Here is an 18,784-nt window from a genome sequence, read left to right as displayed (position 1 = left end):
TCCTCTTGCATTGCTCACCGGTTGTGCTTTCACAGAGATGCATGTACATATATGAGCATATAAAAGCCAAATTGCAAGAGATTTATCAACATAATTGGTCTAATAGCCATATTAACTTTATTGGCCTCCTCACATTCTGAGGTTTCGAAAGACTGGGTTTTTTTTTTTCATCTTTCTTATTTTAAATTTGGTGAATAATTAAGATGGATTTTGAGTTTGGTAATTAAGGTGATCACTTGTCCAGCATTGACAAAGCTTGGATCGAAAGTAACATAAAAGGACGGGACAATTTCTGGAACTTGATTTTTACTTTTTAGCTTGAACTTCAAGACAACAATATCAGATATTCAAAAAGGGACAATTACTCCTATTACCCAAATAGTTGCTACCTATGCCCAATAACACAATACATGAGGGGAAATATCGCATATTCAGATTACACTGCTCTGGTTGTGGTATTCCATAGGCATACAAGATATACATATACGAAGAATATACAATCACAAGATCAAGAAATAAGGAAAACCCCATCACAGAATATCATACCAAAATGGTACAGCGGAAATGACCAGGCCACACCAACTTGGATGAGACCAATATCATTTGCACGCCAATGAGAGAAAATCAGCTAGATCGAATCATGCTGTTTTCTCTCTTCTTGTATAGATTGGAAAATACGAGCAGCCGATGCAGTTGCAGTTCTTGGATTGTGCGGCACAACTCTAATCGCTCGTGTTGGCTGGCCTGAATCATGAGGTTGGGCAACTCCTCCTGTAATTACCGGAGACATGGGAAAAAGTTGAAGAGCATCACTTCCTTCAGCATTTCGATCTGTCCCCAATCGTGCTCTGTCACCTGGACTATTTGTGGTACTTCCTTGTAGCTCACTGTCGTTAGATGCCTGAAACATCATGGCATGAGGAATAGCTCCACTTTTCTGGGATGGCATATTGCATGAGCTTTGATGCTGCACATTAGAGTTTGTTCCCCCTCCTGATAACTGATCGATTTGACCATGTGAACCAGGTCCGGCAAACCAATGCATTTGTTCAACGCCTGAGCTTGGCATGGCTGGATTCATAACGGACATGCCATATGGAGGAAAGTAAGTATGGCCTAATGGAGGAGGGACAGGAAGAACCCCCGTCCCTTGATGATGATGAGAAGCTGGAACCCCATAGTTTGGCTTAACAAAGTTACCAGTCATGGGAGTTGAGTTGAACGGTCCACATCCTCCACAAACCGGTCCCACAAATCCAGGTCCATGATACGGCTTATATACAAGTCCTTCAGAGGGAGACATTACAGGAATTAACAACTGGTGTCCAGGTGATTGATGGAAACACCAAGGACTGGCTTTATTATCAGTACCGACAGGTGTTGGCTGTGGGTTCCCTACATATGGCCCATAATTTGAAGTCTGACTACCATTTTTCACAGAAGAAAGAGATGTTTTCCCAACTGCATTTTCTGCGGAACATTCAATTTTGTTGTTTGGCTTCTCAGGTTCATGTTTGCGCTTTACAACACGTAGTAGTGGCTTTACAACATACTCTGACGAAAGTTTCTTTGCAGGAGAACCCCTTAAAGAAGATGTGCCTAGGAAAGCAGTATCTTCAAGCAAAAGATTAGGAGCCCCAGCAATCAGTCGTTGAACCTGTTGAAAAGAACTAGAAAGTTAAAAATCTGCCCTCCTGTAGTCCTTTTGGGGTTCAAATAGCATCATTTATTCTGTGTTTACATATACATTTTTCTTTTTGGGACTATATACACATTTATGTTTATTTGCATCTCATAATTGTATTCCAAGAGGAGCAGAATTACAGGGTCAGAGACTATGTTATAGTCTTACCTTAATGAGCCTATGCAACTCAAATACTTGCACTGCAAACAATCTTTGCTGACTGTAGAAAGTAACAGGGGTTGGATCAAAAACATAATTATACAACATATACCAAATCATATGAAACTTGGCAAAACACAAAACCGAAACCAATACAAAAATACAAAAACACAAAAACAAAAACTGGACAGAAATGAAGGATCAGGCACTTGATAGAATCATTTATACCAAAACAATCCTCACTGTGTAATATATTCCATATAAAACTCACATTATTTGAGAGATAACAGCCAAAGGACTAGGTGCTTTAATCACAAAATATCTGCTTACCCCATGAAAAGCACCATAGCCTATTAACTCCACATGACCACACCCCCCTAGCTAATCCTTAGACTTGATATTGATCAGGAGTGCAGGCAAATATGACATTTACCAAACATGAGAAGCAAACATCTTAAGGATGGATTCAGAAAATTGCACATCAGAAAATAGTTATAAACAATGAGGAACTTCAGATCAGTAAAATAATAACAATAATAATAATAATGAATACAATAACAAGGAAAGCTAAATGCTAAAAACAATATCTTCAGAGCAATATAAACGAAAGCTAAATGCTAAAACAGATTCCAAAACATAGCAACTATCTGCAATATAAATCAAGATGTCTGCAAATCTCCTTTATTTCACATAATTAGAGCTCCAAATATGTAATATTCAATTAAAACCATATAAAAACTATACATTCAGTTGTACGGATGTCATAAATGATCCTCGTTACAACAAAGTCGGACAGCAAGCGCATAATAGAGCTTTCTAATTCACATGTAAATACTTACAGCTCTTTTCTTATAGTACAGAAAGAAGAAGAAAAAAAACAAAACCTTCAATAATGAAAAAAGAATATGTGATGATGAGAAGAAGCCATATATAGGGGAATCTCATATTCTATAAAGCATATAAAAAGAGTACGCAACCCCAACCCAACAAAATCTTCCAACACAGGAGATCAAAGCACTACGTAAGAGATGTAATCCTCCTCACCACCATGTCCACCACCAATTCCACAATGTCAAATATAGTCCAAGATCCACAAAATGTAGTCCCAAGGATAATCCTTCATCACTTGTTCCCCTCCTTGCTCCCAGCCCTCAAGTGCCATGAAGGGAAAATTTTCCCAGTGGCCAAAAAACCAAAGCATTACGAAACCGAGACAGGAATACACCCGAAAGGCAGATACAAAAAGGCAATGAATAATGAGATCATCCGCTGTCTCGGAGGTCGCGTTGCACAAGATAACTCTATTAAGATGTATGTTTCCCTGCTGTAAGATGATCCATATCCACTGTTAAAATGTTATCGAGGGCCTTTTAACAAATAGAAATTCCACTTTAGAAGGGATCCAGGGACTCTGCACTATGAAATATCACCTCCCTCAAAGTCGCATTTAAAACAAAATTCAGTCTATACTCCTAGTTGTTATATTCGATGGTGTAAATAACAGTCTAAAACGCTTATGAAACAAAAAATCCAAAGTCTAAGTGCGGAAATATTAAATAAAACAGAGGTATTATGAGACCAAAATGCTTCACAAGGACAGCTAAATGTGTACTATATTTGGAAAAAGGTAAACTTCAAATTAAGCACAAAGTAACAACTGAATTGGAGCAGCTATTGGAGAAAATAGAGACTTACTTGACGATTGCTTTTCTTGCCTTCCAGAAATGTTTCTGACCTATTATTCCGACAACGTCATCGGGAGAGATGTCCAAGCCAGATACAGAATCCACCATGGAGGTCTCTGAGACATCATCACTTTTGTCTACATGTCCCATTTGAGGTGAAATAAACGTTCTATCTCCATGGTATTCACTGTCATTATCAAGTTCATTGGGACCACCAGGATCCTCCCCAGAATAAGACAGACTTCTTTCCTGGAAAACAGCTCCCTTCTCTGCATCTCTTGTACATTCGACAAGACCATCACCTTGCCCAGTGATGTTTGGCTGTGATCCAGATCTAGACTCTTGTTGTAAGCAAGCATCACTCTCAGATAACCTGCTGAATCTAGGAACAGGGCAGTCTGCATACTCTTGATTTGGAGATGCACTTACTTCTTCTGCAGGCCCATCAATCTTTTGTCTACATGATATTTTTGTAGCAGATTTTGCTGAATGGTCCCTAGCCGGGCCACTCACTTTTATTAGATCCTCTTCTCTTTCACTTCTCAATTCTCGTCTCAAATTGAAAGTAGTTGGGGAGCTTAATTGTTTTGGATCGTTCTTGCCCACATTTTTTAGTTTCACTGTATGGCCAGAATGTGTATGGCCAGAATGAGATGGGCCGATTGGAGCAAGTTTTTCCTTATCAATACCAATTTGAGTTTTACTATGACAAAGACCCATCCTTGATTGAACAAATACAGGCACCCTAAAATCATCCTCCTCTCCAACCTTCTTTCTTTGGTCGGGTTGTGTCAAGGGCGTGTTCTCATTTGCTCCATCAGATTGACGAGCATGAAACATCTCAGCCTGACGAGTAGGTGTAGATGGACGAACATGAAGCGGAACAGGCAAATTTCCTTCAGAACGACTCCCCTGAAAACATAAATTGCTCCAGAAAAATCAGATAGGCAATAACCAATTTTCCCTATAGAAGCTTCCAATACTATTTCTGAATACACTATTGATTTTCCCCTCTTAAAGTGTAGATATGCAAAACTACTGGATATAGCATAAAACAAAATTTGTAGTTAGCTACTACAAAAACAGAAAACAAACCTAGTGAAATCCATAACCTAACTAAAGCTTAAAAGGATAACACTTCAAAACTAATCATCAGTAAACCTTAAACGATAAAGTTAGGCACAAATTATGAATTTACCTGGCTCGAGAAAGCTGAGGGAACCACACTGCTAGTGCTATTTGGATTAAGAGGCATCACCACAGGGTTGAACCTCTGAGAAGGGATACTGAGCTGTTCATAGAGCGCCATCTTATTCCTTGGAGGTGCTCTTGGCCCTCCTTTATCTGCATCATTCACATGGAGTCTTGGGAACATAGGTCCCATAACCTTTTCTTCGTTCCCTCTCTTCATTTTCAACACCAACACCAAGTCCAAAAATCTATTCTTACTTTAAATTCCCAAAACCCACCCTCAAAAACTCAAACTTGTTCAAACCCATGCACCAAAAACAGCTCTTTTGTTGAAATTGTGCTCGCTAAAACGAGAATACCAAAAGGGATCTAACAAAATCCCAGCTAGCTAAAAGCCTTCTCCTTTCTGATAATAGATCAAATTCCAGAAAACCCAGAAGCAGGCCAGGCTTCTAAAACCTGAACCGACATAAACAGACTCAGCTTATCACACCCAAAAAAACCAAGCTCCAAATTAGGCAAGACCCAGATGTCAAACACCAAAAGTAAACAGATTCCCTTTGAAAAAAATGAGAGATTTCTTCACAACCCAGCTGGGAAAAAAGGGTACTTGAGAACTGAAACTGATGGAGGAACGAACTAAAAGCGTGAATTGTGGAAAAGAAGGGATAGGAATAAAAGAAGAGCCAAGAAAGAGATTGGGAGTTGAGGGCTGAGAAAGGCTAAGGCTTATTTTAGGGATTCCGCAAAGGGATCGTCTTCTAGAAAAAGGGAAAGTGAAAAGTGCGGGGGTTGGTTGGGCCCTTGTTTGGGATAGACCCAGAAGAAGACTAGAACCTCCTCTTAAGAATAGAAAAAGACCATCTGTTGCCATTATTGCCAACTTGGTATTATCTTTTTCTCAAGACTACTCCTGGTATAATATATTTTTGTCTGAACCAATGATTTACTCTTTTTTTAACTACTTTTTCTGAACATAATTCAACTCAACAAAGACGGATGAGGCCATTTAAGTTGAGATCATAGGAAAAATGAATATACACCGTACAAACCCAACTACCTGTGGTATTTTTATTTTATTCTCAATTCTGATAAGTGTCTCATATTCATACTCTTTATCTCGGTCGCGTATGAGTTACATTCGAGTAAGTTGATGTATGTGCATGATTATAAGTTTTTTTATTTATGCAGACGTATGATTATAAGTAATCGATGAAATGAGTCTCACAATTCACTAATGTCTAACGAGACACGTGCATAGTGCACATACGATTGACGGTAGCATTTATCTTACTCTTTTATTTTTTTTTTTCTTTCTATTTTGTGATAATCTCTATTTTGCCCTCAAGATTGGCCATTTGGGTCAATTTTGCACTTTTTGATCCTAGGTGTAGCTTGAACATAAGGACACGTGTTAGTAACTTTTTTGGAGAGTGGGATCTAAATGGTGAACAGCTTGACAAGCAACACAGAAAGTTTGATTCGGTAAAATCTGCAGTCGTCACACACAACCAAAACTATTTTTATCTGATTCCATACTTTTGCCTTTTATAAACATTAAACCCAACATGATTTTCTCAGATAACAGGGGCAAGATCACAAATGGTAGTATAGAATATAGAAAATATTGCACTTTAGATTAGTTTTGGGTTAGGGGGAATGTGGTCCACTCCTACTACAAGTTTAGAAGTATTCATTTTTCTTAGTCAAACCAAAAAAAGGTTTCAATTTTTCTCAATTGGTTTGTTAAAAATGAAATCGGGTCGGGTGACCCCCACGGGCTGTCGGCTTTCTCAAACTAAAAATAAAAATATAATAAAAGAAATGGACATAATATTTGGTGAAGCGGAGAGAGAACCAGGGTTAGTTGGTTTCAGAGGCAAAATTAGATTGGCGTGGATGGTCCGATCACATGGCCTCTTTACCTCCTCCATATCAGACACACCTTCCTCTATCGCCTGACCCAGGTGGGTCCTTTCAATCCGATCCAATTCACGAAAGTTCTCATTTTTATTACAAGTTTCGTGTGCCTTTGATTTCATGTTTCCTTCGGGTTTGCTCATTTGCTTGCTGGGAAAAATGTGGGAAAGAAAAAAGTATATGCAAAATGTTGAATCTTTGATGATCGATTTCCATATATGCGTGACCCCAAATGATTTTGAAGTGGGTTTATGAATTTGAACTAAAAAAGTTTTTTTTTTTCTTTAATTTTCTGGAGCACCCATTAACCTGTAAATTTGAGCTATTTTGTGTGTATTGCAGGTGAGAAACCCCTAAATAATGAACCCCAGTTGCCGCTGGTTCCTATTCATGTAGTCACTCATGCATCTCAGCTTCCTGCCGAGTTCCTGGACCCATCAGCTGAAAGGCAATTGGTAATTGGCTTTGATTGTGAGGGAGTTGACTTGTGCCGTCATGGAACACTCTGTATCATGCAGGTATGTAGAGTTATACTTACTCTGTACTCTTATGAATATTTGTTCCACTTCAAATTTAGTTTTTTTTTTTTTTTTTTTTTTTGGGTCAAGACTTCAAATTTAGTTCCAATCAACCTCATTTAGTAGATGTGTGCCTAATCCAAACAAGGACATATGGGTTGCTACTAAACTACCACAAACAAAAGAATTAATAAAAAAGAAAAGCAGTTATTTGCATCCCAAATTGGTTGTTGATTGGTTTCTGATTGAATTTCAGCCATGTGCTTGTATTCCGATGCAGCTAAAGAAAATAACAAGAGCTATCTTACTTATAGGTCTTCTTTATTGTGAATTTTCTGCTACTTATATCCCTGGTTCTCGTTCTTGTTTTCTAATAAAATGATGTGTTTTCTTTCTGTCAGCTTGCATTTCCAGATGCTATATATCTGGTTGATGCCATTCAGGGAGGGGCTATGCTTATCCAAGCCTGTAAGCCTGCACTTGAGTCTAGCTACATCACCAAAGTTATTCACGACTGCAAACGAGATAGCGAGGTCTCTGATTGGTTTTATTTGCATCACATCATGTACCTTCTTGTAATATGACATTTCACTCCCATGATTGAATTTTGTCCTATTTTATAGGCCTTGTATTTTCAGTTTGGCATCAAGTTGAACAATGTTGTAGATACTCAGGTGAGCATCCTTTATCACTGGCTTTAACTTTTCAATGGATTGTTTTTTTAAGAGAAACGTTGATTTATAAGATAATTTTGAATTCTTTTAATGGATTGTTGTTTTAAGAGAAACGTATGATGGTAGTTAGAGAAGTAATATAATTGAGATGGAGAAAATACTCATATGCCAAGTGATTTGAAATTTCCCTTTTGGTATTCAGATTGCCTATTCGCTGATAGAGGAACAAGAAGGGAGGAAAAGATTGCTGGATGATTATATATCATTTGTGGGCCTACTTGCTGATCCACGCTATTGTGGTATTATATATTTCGTGGTATCCATTTGAAGTTTCTGTTTCTGATCATATTTGATTATGCTTTTGGATTACATTGATTTTATGAAATTAAATTATGCTTTTGTTTTTCTAAGAGTTTCGAATTAAACTTAACGGGGAATTTATTTGAAAGATCATTCTTGAAGTACTGCCTCCAAGTATTTTACGTTAGCTTATTCCATACCAGAAGTTTTCTGGATGACAAAATAAAAATAGACATGAGGACATGGTGCATTGGACTATTAAGTTTTGATCTTCACATATGGCTTCAGTTTTCACCGTAAGAGTTTGAATGCAGGAATATCTTATCTTGAGAAGGAAGAAGTTCGATTCCTCCTTAGGCAGGTTAGTGTCAACATCCTAAGAATTGTTCTGGATTTTTTTCCGTTTTCTTATTCTCTATGTTTAGATTTGCCGTATAACTCAGTTTGTTACTAGTCTTCTTATTGTTATCTGATACTATACTAGATTTCTAATGAAATATATTGAAGGTTTAAGTCGGTGTGGTGACTGGGATGTGATAATGAGATTACAGTCCGATGAACAATAGGTTTAGAATCACTCTACAGTGGTTTTAAACTTGAGGTTATCAACAGAGCATTAGCCTTATAACTTAAATTTGTCTATTTTGTTGATTCATATTTGCTTTACACCTAGCAAAGGGCTTTAGATAAATTTGCTTCTAGACCTGTAGTTTTACCAGTGCAGCCACAGTATTGTTTGGGACTAGGATCTTCTGTCAAATGACATTTATTTTATATGTAATGTACAGGACCCCAATTTTTGGACATACAGACCTTTATCTGAACAGATGGTCCGTGCAGCTGCAGATGATGTCCGCTTTCTTCTGTATATCTATTACAAGATGATGGAGAAATTGAATCAACAGTCATTATGGTATCTTGCAGTTCGAGGTGCTCTCTATTGCAGATGTTTTTGCATCAACGACAACAATTTTGCAGACTGGCCACCTCTCCCCCCTATTCCAGGTATCGAATCCTCCTTCACAACTATACTAAGACTTCAAAATGAGATGAAATGTTTTGCATTCATATAAATACGTTCTCATATGAATACAAGCTTAAAGCTATTATGTCTGGGGCTGATGTTCGTAATTCGGCTCCAATTAATTCTGCCACTAAGCATTATGTGCATGTCATCCATTAATGTCCTCATTGCTAATTTTTTATAGAATTATGTGCATGTCATCCATTAGTAGAATCTCTAGCCTCCTAAACTTACTATGGATACCGTTTTATGTATGACATTAGACCATAGTGTTTCCCTAATGTACTTGACAGCATACGGTCTTTGTTGGAATGTGCAGCAAAGCACTTTAGAGTGTACATTTAATTGAATACTAATTGCGTTTCAAAAAAAACTTGAATGCTAATTCATATGTTATTTCTTCTAGCAGATAACCTAATAGTGGATGGCAATGCTCCGGAGGAAGAAATCCTTTCAGTGCTTGATGTTCCTCCAGGAAAGATGGGACGTGTTATCGGGAGAAGAGGAGCTTCCATTTTGTCAATAAAGGAATCTTGCAAGTACCATTCTATCTCTATCTCTGCATGTTTCGGTAGTTTGTGCTCCATTTTTCTCTCCATCTCTCCCCACTTATTATTACTTCAATGGTACAATTTTACAGTGCGGAAATTCTCATTGGAGGTGATAAGGGCCCACCCGATAAGGTCGGTCATTTATATAGTTTCAGAGTAGGCGTAAAATTAATCCAAGTTTTTTTAAAAATTATTTTTCATATTCAAATTCAGACCTTTGCTTATATGATTTCATCATCAAAGCAAAAAACAACTGGAATTAGGAAAAGTTTCAAATTCTTTTTCTAATTTTTATTTGGTTTTGATGTAGGTGTTCATCATAGGACCAGTGAAGCAAGTGAGGAAAGCAGAAGCCATGTTAAGGGGGAAGATGATGGACGTGTACTACTAGAAACATGTCATGTTGTCGTCTTCGCCCCTTTCTTTAAAAATAAATAAATAAAAGAATTCTAAGAAATTGGGTCATCTTTTCTTTTTCTTCTTTCCGTGCTCTTTTTCTTTTCTTTCGGTACAGAACAGAATCCGTCATCTATTCAAATTGTTCTGTTTATGAAACGACATCCTGTTGTGCAAATAAATTATATAATTGTCAAACAAAAGGACAAAGTAAAATAATAATAATAATTTGTCGTGGCTGAGACGTTGGCAAAATTAAACGTTTAATATACAAACAAAATCATAGTAACCTATTGATATCTAGAATAATTTTTTTGGACCGACTATGTTAATTGCCACCACATTGTTCAAAAGACTGGAGGATTAATTCAATCACGAAGCTGTTTGCAATCCACTGGAATTTATATATAAAAAGTGTCGCAATCATCTTCACTCACGATCAATACAATCCTCAATACCACAATATCCATTGACGGATGTATGAACAAACTAAACACACCAAAAGACAGGACTTTCTCTTCAATATTTTGGCCGAGTAGGCAAAAGAATATGTAGACGCGAAAAATGGCAGAAATAACAAAATTACTTTTGGAAACCACCGTATTGGTATTGTTGGCCGCCGCCGCCGCCACTAAGACTTGAGAAGATGTCATCGCCTCCCATTCCCGGCAATGATGGGAACCCAGATTTTCCAAGACCAGTCCCGGAACCCATCGCTCTACCCATGTAATACGAAGTTGGGGGCCCTTTCTCCCTTTCATCTGATCCGTCAGTCAACCCACCCACAATCCCTACATCCGCCAGATTTACCTTCTTGGCTGCAAGTACATGAAGTGAAGAGGGGATTACAAAAGCAGCCTAAACATGTGATTCGAAATGTCAATATACAGTCTCTGCTCAAACAATTATATAGACATACATCACCCGGACAATTTTTCTAAATCTCAACTCACACCTTGAACATTAAGTAAAATTTACTTTCATGTACATACATATAAATTATGCTCATGAAAGGCAAAATGCTAGTTGAAGTGGTTGAACTTACGAGCAGATATATTAAGATCAATCAGTCCACGGCTAAGTGAGTCGGCCCAAATGCCAGATTTCACCTGGAAATCCTTCTTGGGTGGACCCTTCAGGTCTGCTGAAGATTTTTTACCCAAATTAGTGTCGCTGCCATCATTGACAGAACTTTGGGAAGGTTCTGAAGATATTGAATCAGACTGAGAGGTGAACGCCCCAAAAATATCAGATTCACCAAAATTGTGAAGTGGAACAGTGGCAAAGGGATCAACAATGTGGGTGTTTGTTTGGGCAGCATTTGTAGCCTTGGTTTCTGGCTGCATAACTGGATCAGGGGCGGAAAAAATATCTACTGTTGAAGAAGCCGATGGAGAATTGGTTGGTTGAGAAGCAAATAGATCAACACCATTCTGTATAATTAGTTAGAAAAGAAGATTGTTAGCACAGAACTTTAAACCCTGTATGAGGAACAAAAGTAATATTAAAATAAAACTTAAAAATGGAAATTCCTAAATTCAGTTGCTTGTTAGAATTCCAAAATCACAACTAAAATATTTTCTACATGTTTGAAGGTTGCATAAATTAAACTCTGCCCCCTGTAATCAGGGGTACGCTTTACTCATACACCTCTTTGTTATTGTTTGGCATTTAATGACATACGTCACAACCAAAATCTATGACTGGCTAAGCAGCAAGCACACTGAAAAAGCTACCTCAATTGTGAATTGGTGTACATGAGCTATGTGCCAAAATTGAGACGTAACTGCGTCTGACCTGAGTTTGAGAACTTGCTCCGTTTGCTGTCTGGGGTGGTGCTGATACAAAAGTTGAGTCTGCAAATGCTCCAGTTTCTGCCTGGGGTGGTGCTGACACAAAAGTTGCATCAGCAAATAGATCAACCTCTGATGAACCGCTGTTAATCCCAGGCTTTTCTGCAGGAACAGATGTTGGAGCATCTATGAAGTCATCCATCAAACTTTGTCCAAACAGATCCACTTGGTTTGAGCTTGCAACAGCAGCCTCTGTTAAAATAATATAGGGCAAAATGAAATGTCCAATTAAATCCCAGGAATCATACATATTATTTAAAAAACCAAGAACAGTAATTCAATAATCAATGCACTAAAAGATTACTCCATTAAACGTCATTGCATAGGATAGAAGAAAAAGCAGGAAAAAAATTACATCAAAAAATAATGTGTTGAATGTAACTAGTGATATTCGTATAAACGCATATGTTTGAACAACTACCAAAGAAATCAACTAAATATATAGTACATCCTATAGCACATGCAAATATTCAAAAGATCATTATGTTTAATAAATCAAAGAATCTCGAAAAGCATCCTCAATGCCTTCACGACATCACTTGTGATAAAAAATCAAAGAGCCAAAGGGCATCAAATTGATTGTAGCTACAAGACACATAGTAGATGGTAAACATGAAGCAACATTTGCCAATGTCTGCCTCGCAAAACTGCCTTTTAACTAACACTAAATTAACAACTGCACCAGAGTTCTTATACTTACTAGCAGCAGAAGTCCCTCGTGGATCAAAATCATCATCATCATTATCATCATCAGGAACATTTGCACTTTGAGTATGAACTGAACTGTACTTCTCAGAGTCATTTGATTTATTTGATGACTTTGACACACTGGATGATATATTATCCTGATCCTTCCTGCAAGAAAAACATTCGGAAGTTAATAAAAACAAAATCACAAAGCAACATATATGTGCTACAGTCTCTCTGTATGCATCTGTGCAAGGTGTGCAGAGAGAGAGAGAGAGAGAGAGAGAGAGCTGCAGTCGAAATTTGTCATTAGTAATAAAAATCATAATTATTCCCACATCTTTCCCTCTAGTTCTGAATCTCAGAAGAGCCTTATCCAGTATTAGTCAACATTTCTCAGCATATAGGCACAATTGTTTGACCTATCATGAACAGTAATGATTAAGTACCTGCTGCCATAGCGTGCTGAGGCCTTCTTTGAAGAGCTCTCTCGACGTGACCTGCTAGAGCTGTCCTTCTCAATCTTGTCTTCTTCATGTCGATCCCTCTCTCTATAGCTATCCTTGAACCTATCACCAGCTCCAGTACCACTTAGACCTCCATAGCGTTCGCTACTCTGATAGTTGCTACCACTAAACGAGGCTGAAGTTGCGGAACCTGACTTATATGTTATCCCAGTAGATGAAAGTCCAAAGTACCTAAAGTTGGCAATGTACTAATAGTTTATAAGATGAAAACTAATCAAAAGATTCAGAGAACTTCAAGTAAACTTGAAAATTTAGTCCCCAAAAAATAAACTTACTTGTCACGATTCGCAGCAGCTTTATTTCTTACTTCTTGTATTTTGTCTTTGTTATTTAAAAGAGCCACAATGGTTTCCGCCTTCTTCCGCACATTTATTCCCAAATCCTTCCCATTTGGCTCAACATATTCAAAACTTGTGAGAGCCTTCACCACCAAAAAAACAAAGGATAAAGGGGTTTGAGTACACTCAACCGTATTCTTAACTTCATATCCGCCAAAAAAATTCAGGATAATAGAAATAGTCCTTACTGAGATTTGGAAAGTATGTTCTATAATGTCATCCACAGCACGTTCGGATCCATGCGACACCAAATATTCTATAACAGCCAATGCCTGATACAGAAATGATAATGTTGAGGGCATAAATAGGCACATGATTCTATGAAGTTATAATACACTAGAAACCTCTGTAAGCACCATATTTGAACAATATTAACTGAATTCTTACCTTATAGACATAACGCCAATCTTTTCCTGTCTCGGTCAATCTTGTCCACAAAACATTCATAACCATCTGACATTCCGAACTGAAAGATAACAAAAGTCACCAAATCCGGGTAAGTACAGCAAGCCATGTTCTTTCTGATTCTGAAATTTACTGCAGGGAGGATTAAACAAGGAAAAAAACAGATAAATGGAGTTGAAAATTACAATTTTTTTGTGGCCTGTGCGATCTCTGCCAATGCAGATCCATGAGGACCCCAAGGTTCATTATCCGTTGCATCCAATACCTGTAGCATCTCAGTAATGAAACAAATTTGCGTAAGCTAAAAATAAAATTCACAAATTGAGAAATGGCTGATATTCATATCATCCACAGTTCACCCCTAGAAAACGAGAAAAAACAAAACGCATCAGCTACTTAAGCTAAAATACAAATTTGATGCACGGATTTCTTAATTGGAGAAGACTTTTTCCACCAACCTCTCAAAGCTAAAAGACCAAAACTAAGTCCAGAATACATTATTTGTGTCTAAATGTATCTTAAAAGATAAAATTTAAGTTTGCAAAATGCACAATGGTACAACAATCATTGAACACAAACAGAAAGGGCACTACTCGCACCATGAATACAATAATTCGAGTTCAGATCTGTAATTTTAATCACAAAATGAAAATTCCAATGAAAAATGAAAAATTCGAAGAAATTAAACGTAACCGAAGTTAATTAAACTCTATTTGTTGTTTTACCTTCTGTTCCATCTCCGGAACCTTCAAGACCTTCAGATTCACCTCCCTCTTTCTGCACATTAAGACAAGGAAATGAAATTGACAGCTGATAAAAATGAATATTTTGCGTAAATAGAAAATGCCAAGGTCGGAAGCTGACATTTCTCGGACCGTTTGATCGAAGACCTTCATAAAATCCATGACGAATCTGCAGAATCTGAAATAATCAAAAAAAAATTCGGAAATTCGTGATCAGTTTGGAACAGACAAATATTGCGATGCATCCGATGGAACCGCAAAATTTGAAGTCAATGTATGAAATTTTACAAGATTATAAAGGAAGAAAAAGCACCTTTGAGTAGAAACCAGAAAGGAAAGGATTGCAGATCTTGGCGTGCGTCGCAGAGAGAGAGAGAGAGAGAGAGAGAGAGAGAGAGAGAGAGAGACGTAATCAGGTGGTCTCGTTTGTGGTTTTAAATCTCATATACTGTGTCCGTCATATTTTGCAGTTACAAAGAAATTGAGGGTTAAACCGGTAAAGCCAGCGCGGCTCGCAATCATATACTGCCAAATAAAAATTATACAAATTTATAAATAAACCCAATCCTAGATATGTATTTATAAAAAAACCAAGTACTATTTAAACATAGAAATACACCCAAAATCAACCCCAAAGTCAACTTTTTGGGTGTGTTTATAAATGGGTTTTGAATGTGTGTAATGATGGGTTTTGGGTGTGTTTATATGTTTAAATAGTGCTTGGGTTTTTTTATAATTTCAACCCCCATTTTGAGTGTTTTAGTGAAACTCCCTAAAAATTATGGCCTTTTTTGTTCACCCAAAAATTATAATAATTTGTTTCTTGCCAAATAAAAATTAGTCGTTTTTGTTACTTAAATTGATTTTTTTTTTTTTTTTTTTTTGGGTTTCGTTAACAAATTTTATTGACACTCAGAAATTATGAATGCTCACTAGAAGCTTCTTAACTTTGGACCCGAAGTTTTTGGGCAACTTATTTTAAACTACCTTGTTAAAATTGGTTTCTCAATTTAGCAAGTTTTCCTTATTTCAATGGGACTTAGGTGAGGTTATAAAATCCAGCTCAATTGTGGGCATTTAAAATCACACAAGGAAGTTGATAGTGAGAACCAAACTGAGGTATAATAAGTTTGAGAAAGGGTGTATAAAGGTTTTATTCAATTGTATACATGCTCGGCTTTGAGGTTAAAAGCGAAGATTTTTTGACGATATAAACAAAATTTTGCTAAATTATGTAAATTTTTAGTTCAAAAACTCTGTAAGAATGTAAATAAAATTTTGTCGAACACATTAATTTTTGGTGTGGTTTTTTTTTTTTTGTATTATTTATTTATTTATTTATTTTTTGTATTGGGCTTTAAGGGTGGCTTGCGGTGCGAGGTTGTGGTATCCATAAATCACCATTTTTTTTTACATTTCCAAAATTAGGGTTACTGAAGAACTCATGAAATTTATTAATTGGATCTGCTAGTGGGCCCAATAAGGGCCTGGGTTTTATTAAGGCCGCTCGGCCTTCACGTGCTGGTTCATCAACCCCATTTCCTAATTAACCGTCTGGCCCATTTCTTCATACAACGAACAAATCCTATCATCGTAATCCCGCTGATTATTCGTCTGTCATAGCAAATTACCTCACAGCCTGCGATATAAGTCTCCCTCTTTAGTCTGGTTAAGTTATTTCTGGTACCTAAAAAAAACTACCATTCCTTGTCTGCTTTTACTCTTTAACCAGTCCAACCTTCGTGACCGATCACCCTGCAAAACTCTGAACGCTGTTTTCAATATTGTCAGTCCGTTTATTTCTTTTCTTTTTATTTTAAAATTATTTAGCTTCATTTATGTTGACCGTTGCTTTGTTCAATCAGATGGGTCAAAGTCTCTGATCAACTTGTTTGATTTGGTTGCAGGATCTTAAAAGATATTGTTTTGGTTGTCTGGAAAACAAATCAGAGCAAAAATGTTTAAGCGAGTGTTTGGGAAGGCAAAGCAGGAACCCAATGCCCTGCCAACTATACACAAATTAAACGATGTATGATTTTGGGTTTCTTTTATTTCAATTTTTTTGTTGTAGGTGTTGTCAGGGTTGTGCTGGAATTTTTTGCAAATTTTACGGGTCTGAATTTTGTGTTGTGATTATAGTTATACGGGTTTTTGTTTTTCTGTTAAAAGTTTTGTTTTTTGGGATTGTGCAGACACTTGAGATGCTCGAGAAAAAGGAGAAACTTCTTGTAAAGAAGGCCGCTGCGGAGGTTGAGAAGGCTAAACAATTTACTCAAGCACGAAACCGAACTGGTAAGACCCCCTACAGGCTACATGTCGTTTATTTAGTTTTTTTTTCTTTTCTAGGCTGTTCTGTGTTCAATTCTGTTGCATGGTTTGCCATTTGTGGTGGAAGGACATGTAAAACACTAGAGAAAACAATGGAGTTATTAATTACCTGTTTAAATCTGAACCCCTAAGCAAGTAAATTATGTAGGTTTTGAAAGCAAACTCTTTTTTTTTTTTCCGCAATGAGTATCAAATTGTATACCTTATTGTTGTTTTTTATCCAGCGGCAATAAAATGTTTAAAGAGGAAAAGGCTTTACGAACAACAAATTGAGCAGCTTGGAAATTTCCAATTGCGCATTCATGATCAGGTAGGTACTGTTGTAAATTTTAGTGAAGTTTCATTTGTTGAGAGTTTATCATGAAGACATATTTTGAATTGGGGTTTTAGATGATAATGCTGGAAGGTGCAAACGCTACAACGGAAACTGTTGATGCATTGAGAAGTGGAACATCTGTGATGAAGGCCATGAACAAAGCCACGTAAGTTGCATTTAAACTGCATTCCGTAGAATTTATAGATTCCATGGCCATAATTGCCATAGCAATGAAAGAAATTTAAATTCAAATGAACTATTGCATCCTTTGCAAAGTCAGTCTTGAGTTACTCTCAAAGCACTTTGGATGGTCTTTCAAAGGAAGCATTCAATATCCTTCTGTTCTGAATAGTACATCTCAACTTTGACCTTTTTTTAACAGGAAAATTGATGATTTGGAGAAAACAATGGATGAGATCAATGACCAAACTGAAAGCATGAAGCAGATTCAGGAGGCTTTGTCAGCGCCTATTGGTGCAGCAGCTGATTTTGATGAAGTATGATCTTTGCTAGTTCTTAGTTCATGCGTTCAATGCTTTTTTTTCAATTCATTAGGTTCAAATTTTGCAACTTTGTTTCTGCAGGATGAATTGGAAGCAGAGCTTGAAGAACTGGAAGGAGCTGAATTGGAGGAGGAGCTTTTCCAGCCAGCCACAACTGCCCCCGCAGCTGCAGTACCCGTAAATGCCCCGGTAGGCAGGCAACCAGCCCAACCAGCTCCGCAGAGGAACAACCGTGAGGAGGATGAGCTTGCTGCATTACAGGCAGAGATGGCACTTTAAGAGGTTACTTACATGTATCAGGTTGGTAATTTATCTTGACAATGGAATCCTTCACTCAAGCGGGGTGATGCACATAATAAGATTTAAATTGTCGTAGAACTTAAATAAGAATTCAGCTTCTGTTGGATTAAGATTCAAATTGTCGTTTGAATCAAAGTTTATGTTTCTCAAAGCATTTATGTAACTTCATATGATCTGATGGGTTTTGTTGCTGTGTTTGCAGTTGTTAACATATAGAAGAAGAAAATTAATAAAACTTGAATTATGGAGGATGATGCGAATCTCTCGGACTCTCCAGACTGACTTGTGACTTTTAATACTGCATTTGATGGTCTGTATGTATACAAAATAATAAGTTGGTAAAACTGTTTTTAGTACTTTGTAATATAATGGGTCAAATATTAGGCTTCTTTGTACAACTAATGCTGGGAACTTATAGTCGTTTTTTTTCTTCTTCCATCATTATCGAAATCTTATTATGATTTTACAAAGTTAAACGTGAACTCTATGCTTGATCACAATTTTAGAATCATTAAGCTATGATTTCGAGCTAATCGATGACTTGCAAAATCGGCTATAGCTCACAGAATGATTCTAAGAAAATCTTAACACACGCGTTGCATCAATTACATTAGGGCAATGGAAATATATTATTACTCGCCATACATAATCAAATACATGAGGGCAATGGAAATATATTATT

The 18,784-nt window shown here is 37.0% G+C and overlaps 4 protein-coding genes across 7 annotated transcripts; 2 read left to right on the top strand and 2 right to left on the bottom strand.

Moving 5' to 3' along the window:
• Positions 1 to 350: 350 nt before the first annotated feature.
• ELF3 (hydroxyproline-rich glycoprotein family protein) lies at positions 351 to 5,602 on the bottom strand. The gene is made up of 4 exons (XM_008222213.3): positions 4,727 to 5,602; positions 3,539 to 4,440; positions 1,853 to 1,904; positions 351 to 1,657 (listed from the first exon to the last, which is right to left on the bottom strand). Exons 1-4 carry the CDS (start codon positions 4,937 to 4,939, stop codon positions 629 to 631), a joined length of 2,196 nt encoding a protein of 731 aa, XP_008220435.2. The 5' UTR covers positions 4,940 to 5,602; the 3' UTR covers positions 351 to 628.
• A 930-nt stretch (positions 5,603 to 6,532) lies between these two features.
• On the top strand, positions 6,533 to 10,261 carry LOC103320522 (3'-5' exonuclease domain-containing protein / K homology domain-containing protein / KH domain-containing protein). 4 transcript variants are annotated; one of them, XM_008222211.3, is made up of 10 exons: positions 6,533 to 6,686; positions 6,982 to 7,157; positions 7,559 to 7,690; positions 7,781 to 7,831; positions 8,034 to 8,130; positions 8,446 to 8,492; positions 8,920 to 9,136; positions 9,565 to 9,694; positions 9,796 to 9,838; positions 10,017 to 10,261. In XM_008222211.3, exons 1-10 carry the CDS (start codon positions 6,632 to 6,634, stop codon positions 10,095 to 10,097), a joined length of 1,029 nt encoding a protein of 342 aa, XP_008220433.2. In that variant the 5' UTR covers positions 6,533 to 6,631; the 3' UTR covers positions 10,098 to 10,261. The 4 variants fall into 4 exon arrangements, with proteins under 4 accessions (XP_008220433.2, XP_008220432.2, XP_088902412.1 ...); XM_008222210.3 differs by having other exon boundaries at positions 9,562 to 9,694; XM_089046286.1 differs by having other exon boundaries at positions 6,566 to 6,719; positions 9,562 to 9,694.
• A 204-nt stretch (positions 10,262 to 10,465) lies between these two features.
• Positions 10,466 to 15,150, bottom strand: LOC103320520 (ENTH/VHS family protein). The gene is made up of 12 exons (XM_008222208.3): positions 14,969 to 15,150; positions 14,777 to 14,833; positions 14,638 to 14,689; positions 14,098 to 14,177; positions 13,895 to 13,973; positions 13,696 to 13,779; positions 13,445 to 13,590; positions 13,092 to 13,340; positions 12,656 to 12,810; positions 11,900 to 12,147; positions 11,148 to 11,535; positions 10,466 to 10,920 (listed from the first exon to the last, which is right to left on the bottom strand). The coding sequence occupies exons 2-12, from the start codon at positions 14,815 to 14,817 to the stop codon at positions 10,685 to 10,687; spliced, it is 1,758 nt and encodes a 585-aa protein (XP_008220430.2). The 5' UTR covers positions 14,818 to 14,833; positions 14,969 to 15,150; the 3' UTR covers positions 10,466 to 10,684.
• A 1,151-nt stretch (positions 15,151 to 16,301) lies between these two features.
• LOC103320519 (vacuolar protein sorting-associated protein 32 homolog 1-like) lies at positions 16,302 to 18,578 on the top strand. Its single transcript, XM_008222207.3, has 8 exons — positions 16,302 to 16,441; positions 16,563 to 16,684; positions 16,848 to 16,947; positions 17,208 to 17,293; positions 17,374 to 17,465; positions 17,682 to 17,796; positions 17,884 to 18,102; positions 18,305 to 18,578. The coding sequence occupies exons 2-7, from the start codon at positions 16,613 to 16,615 to the stop codon at positions 18,079 to 18,081; spliced, it is 663 nt and encodes a 220-aa protein (XP_008220429.1). The 5' UTR covers positions 16,302 to 16,441; positions 16,563 to 16,612; the 3' UTR covers positions 18,082 to 18,102; positions 18,305 to 18,578.
• The last annotated feature ends 206 nt before the right edge of the window (positions 18,579 to 18,784 follow it).

Source organism: Prunus mume, linkage group LG2, assembly GCF_029339155.1.
Source record: "Prunus mume cultivar Tortuosa linkage group LG2, ASM2933915v1, whole genome shotgun sequence".
Taxonomy (NCBI): domain Eukaryota; kingdom Viridiplantae; phylum Streptophyta; class Magnoliopsida; order Rosales; family Rosaceae; genus Prunus; species Prunus mume.
This window is presented reverse-complemented; position numbering and strand designations above follow the sequence as displayed.

Bases quoted from the DNA above. Each gene is read 5' to 3' on its own strand.
- ELF3 (XM_008222213.3), bottom strand. From the start codon at position 4,939: ATGAAGAGAGGGAACGAAGAAAAGGTTATGGGACCTATGTTCCCAAGA. The intron at 4,441-4,726 runs GTAAATTCATAA...TTATGTTTTCAG, and splicing joins CCTCAGCTTTCTCGAGCCAG to GGGAGTCGTTCTGAAGGAAA. The intron at 1,658-1,852 runs GTAAGACTATAA...TCTTTTCAACAG, and splicing joins AGTTGCATAGGCTCATTAAG to GTTCAACGACTGATTGCTGG.
- LOC103320522 (XM_089046286.1), top strand. From the start codon at position 6,632: ATGGCCTCTTTACCTCCTCCATATCAGACACACCTTCCTCTATCGCCT. The intron at 9,137-9,561 runs GTATCGAATCCT...TATTTCTTCTAG, and splicing joins ACCTCTCCCCCCTATTCCAG to CAGATAACCTAATAGTGGAT. The intron at 9,839-10,016 runs GTCGGTCATTTA...GTTTTGATGTAG, and splicing joins ATAAGGGCCCACCCGATAAG to GTGTTCATCATAGGACCAGT.
- LOC103320520 (XM_008222208.3), bottom strand. From the start codon at position 14,817: ATGGATTTTATGAAGGTCTTCGATCAAACGGTCCGAGAAAT. The intron at 14,178-14,637 runs GTAAAACAACAA...GAGATGCTACAG, and splicing joins TTCCGGAGATGGAACAGAAG to GTATTGGATGCAACGGATAA. The intron at 13,591-13,695 runs GTAAGGACTATT...TTGGTGGTGAAG, and splicing joins AACATACTTTCCAAATCTCA to GCTCTCACAAGTTTTGAATA.
- LOC103320519 (XM_008222207.3), top strand. From the start codon at position 16,613: ATGTTTAAGCGAGTGTTTGGGAAGGCAAAGCAGGAACCCAATGCCCTG. The intron at 16,948-17,207 runs GTAAGACCCCCT...TTTTTTATCCAG, and splicing joins TCAAGCACGAAACCGAACTG to CGGCAATAAAATGTTTAAAG. The intron at 17,797-17,883 runs GTATGATCTTTG...TTGTTTCTGCAG, and splicing joins CAGCAGCTGATTTTGATGAA to GATGAATTGGAAGCAGAGCT.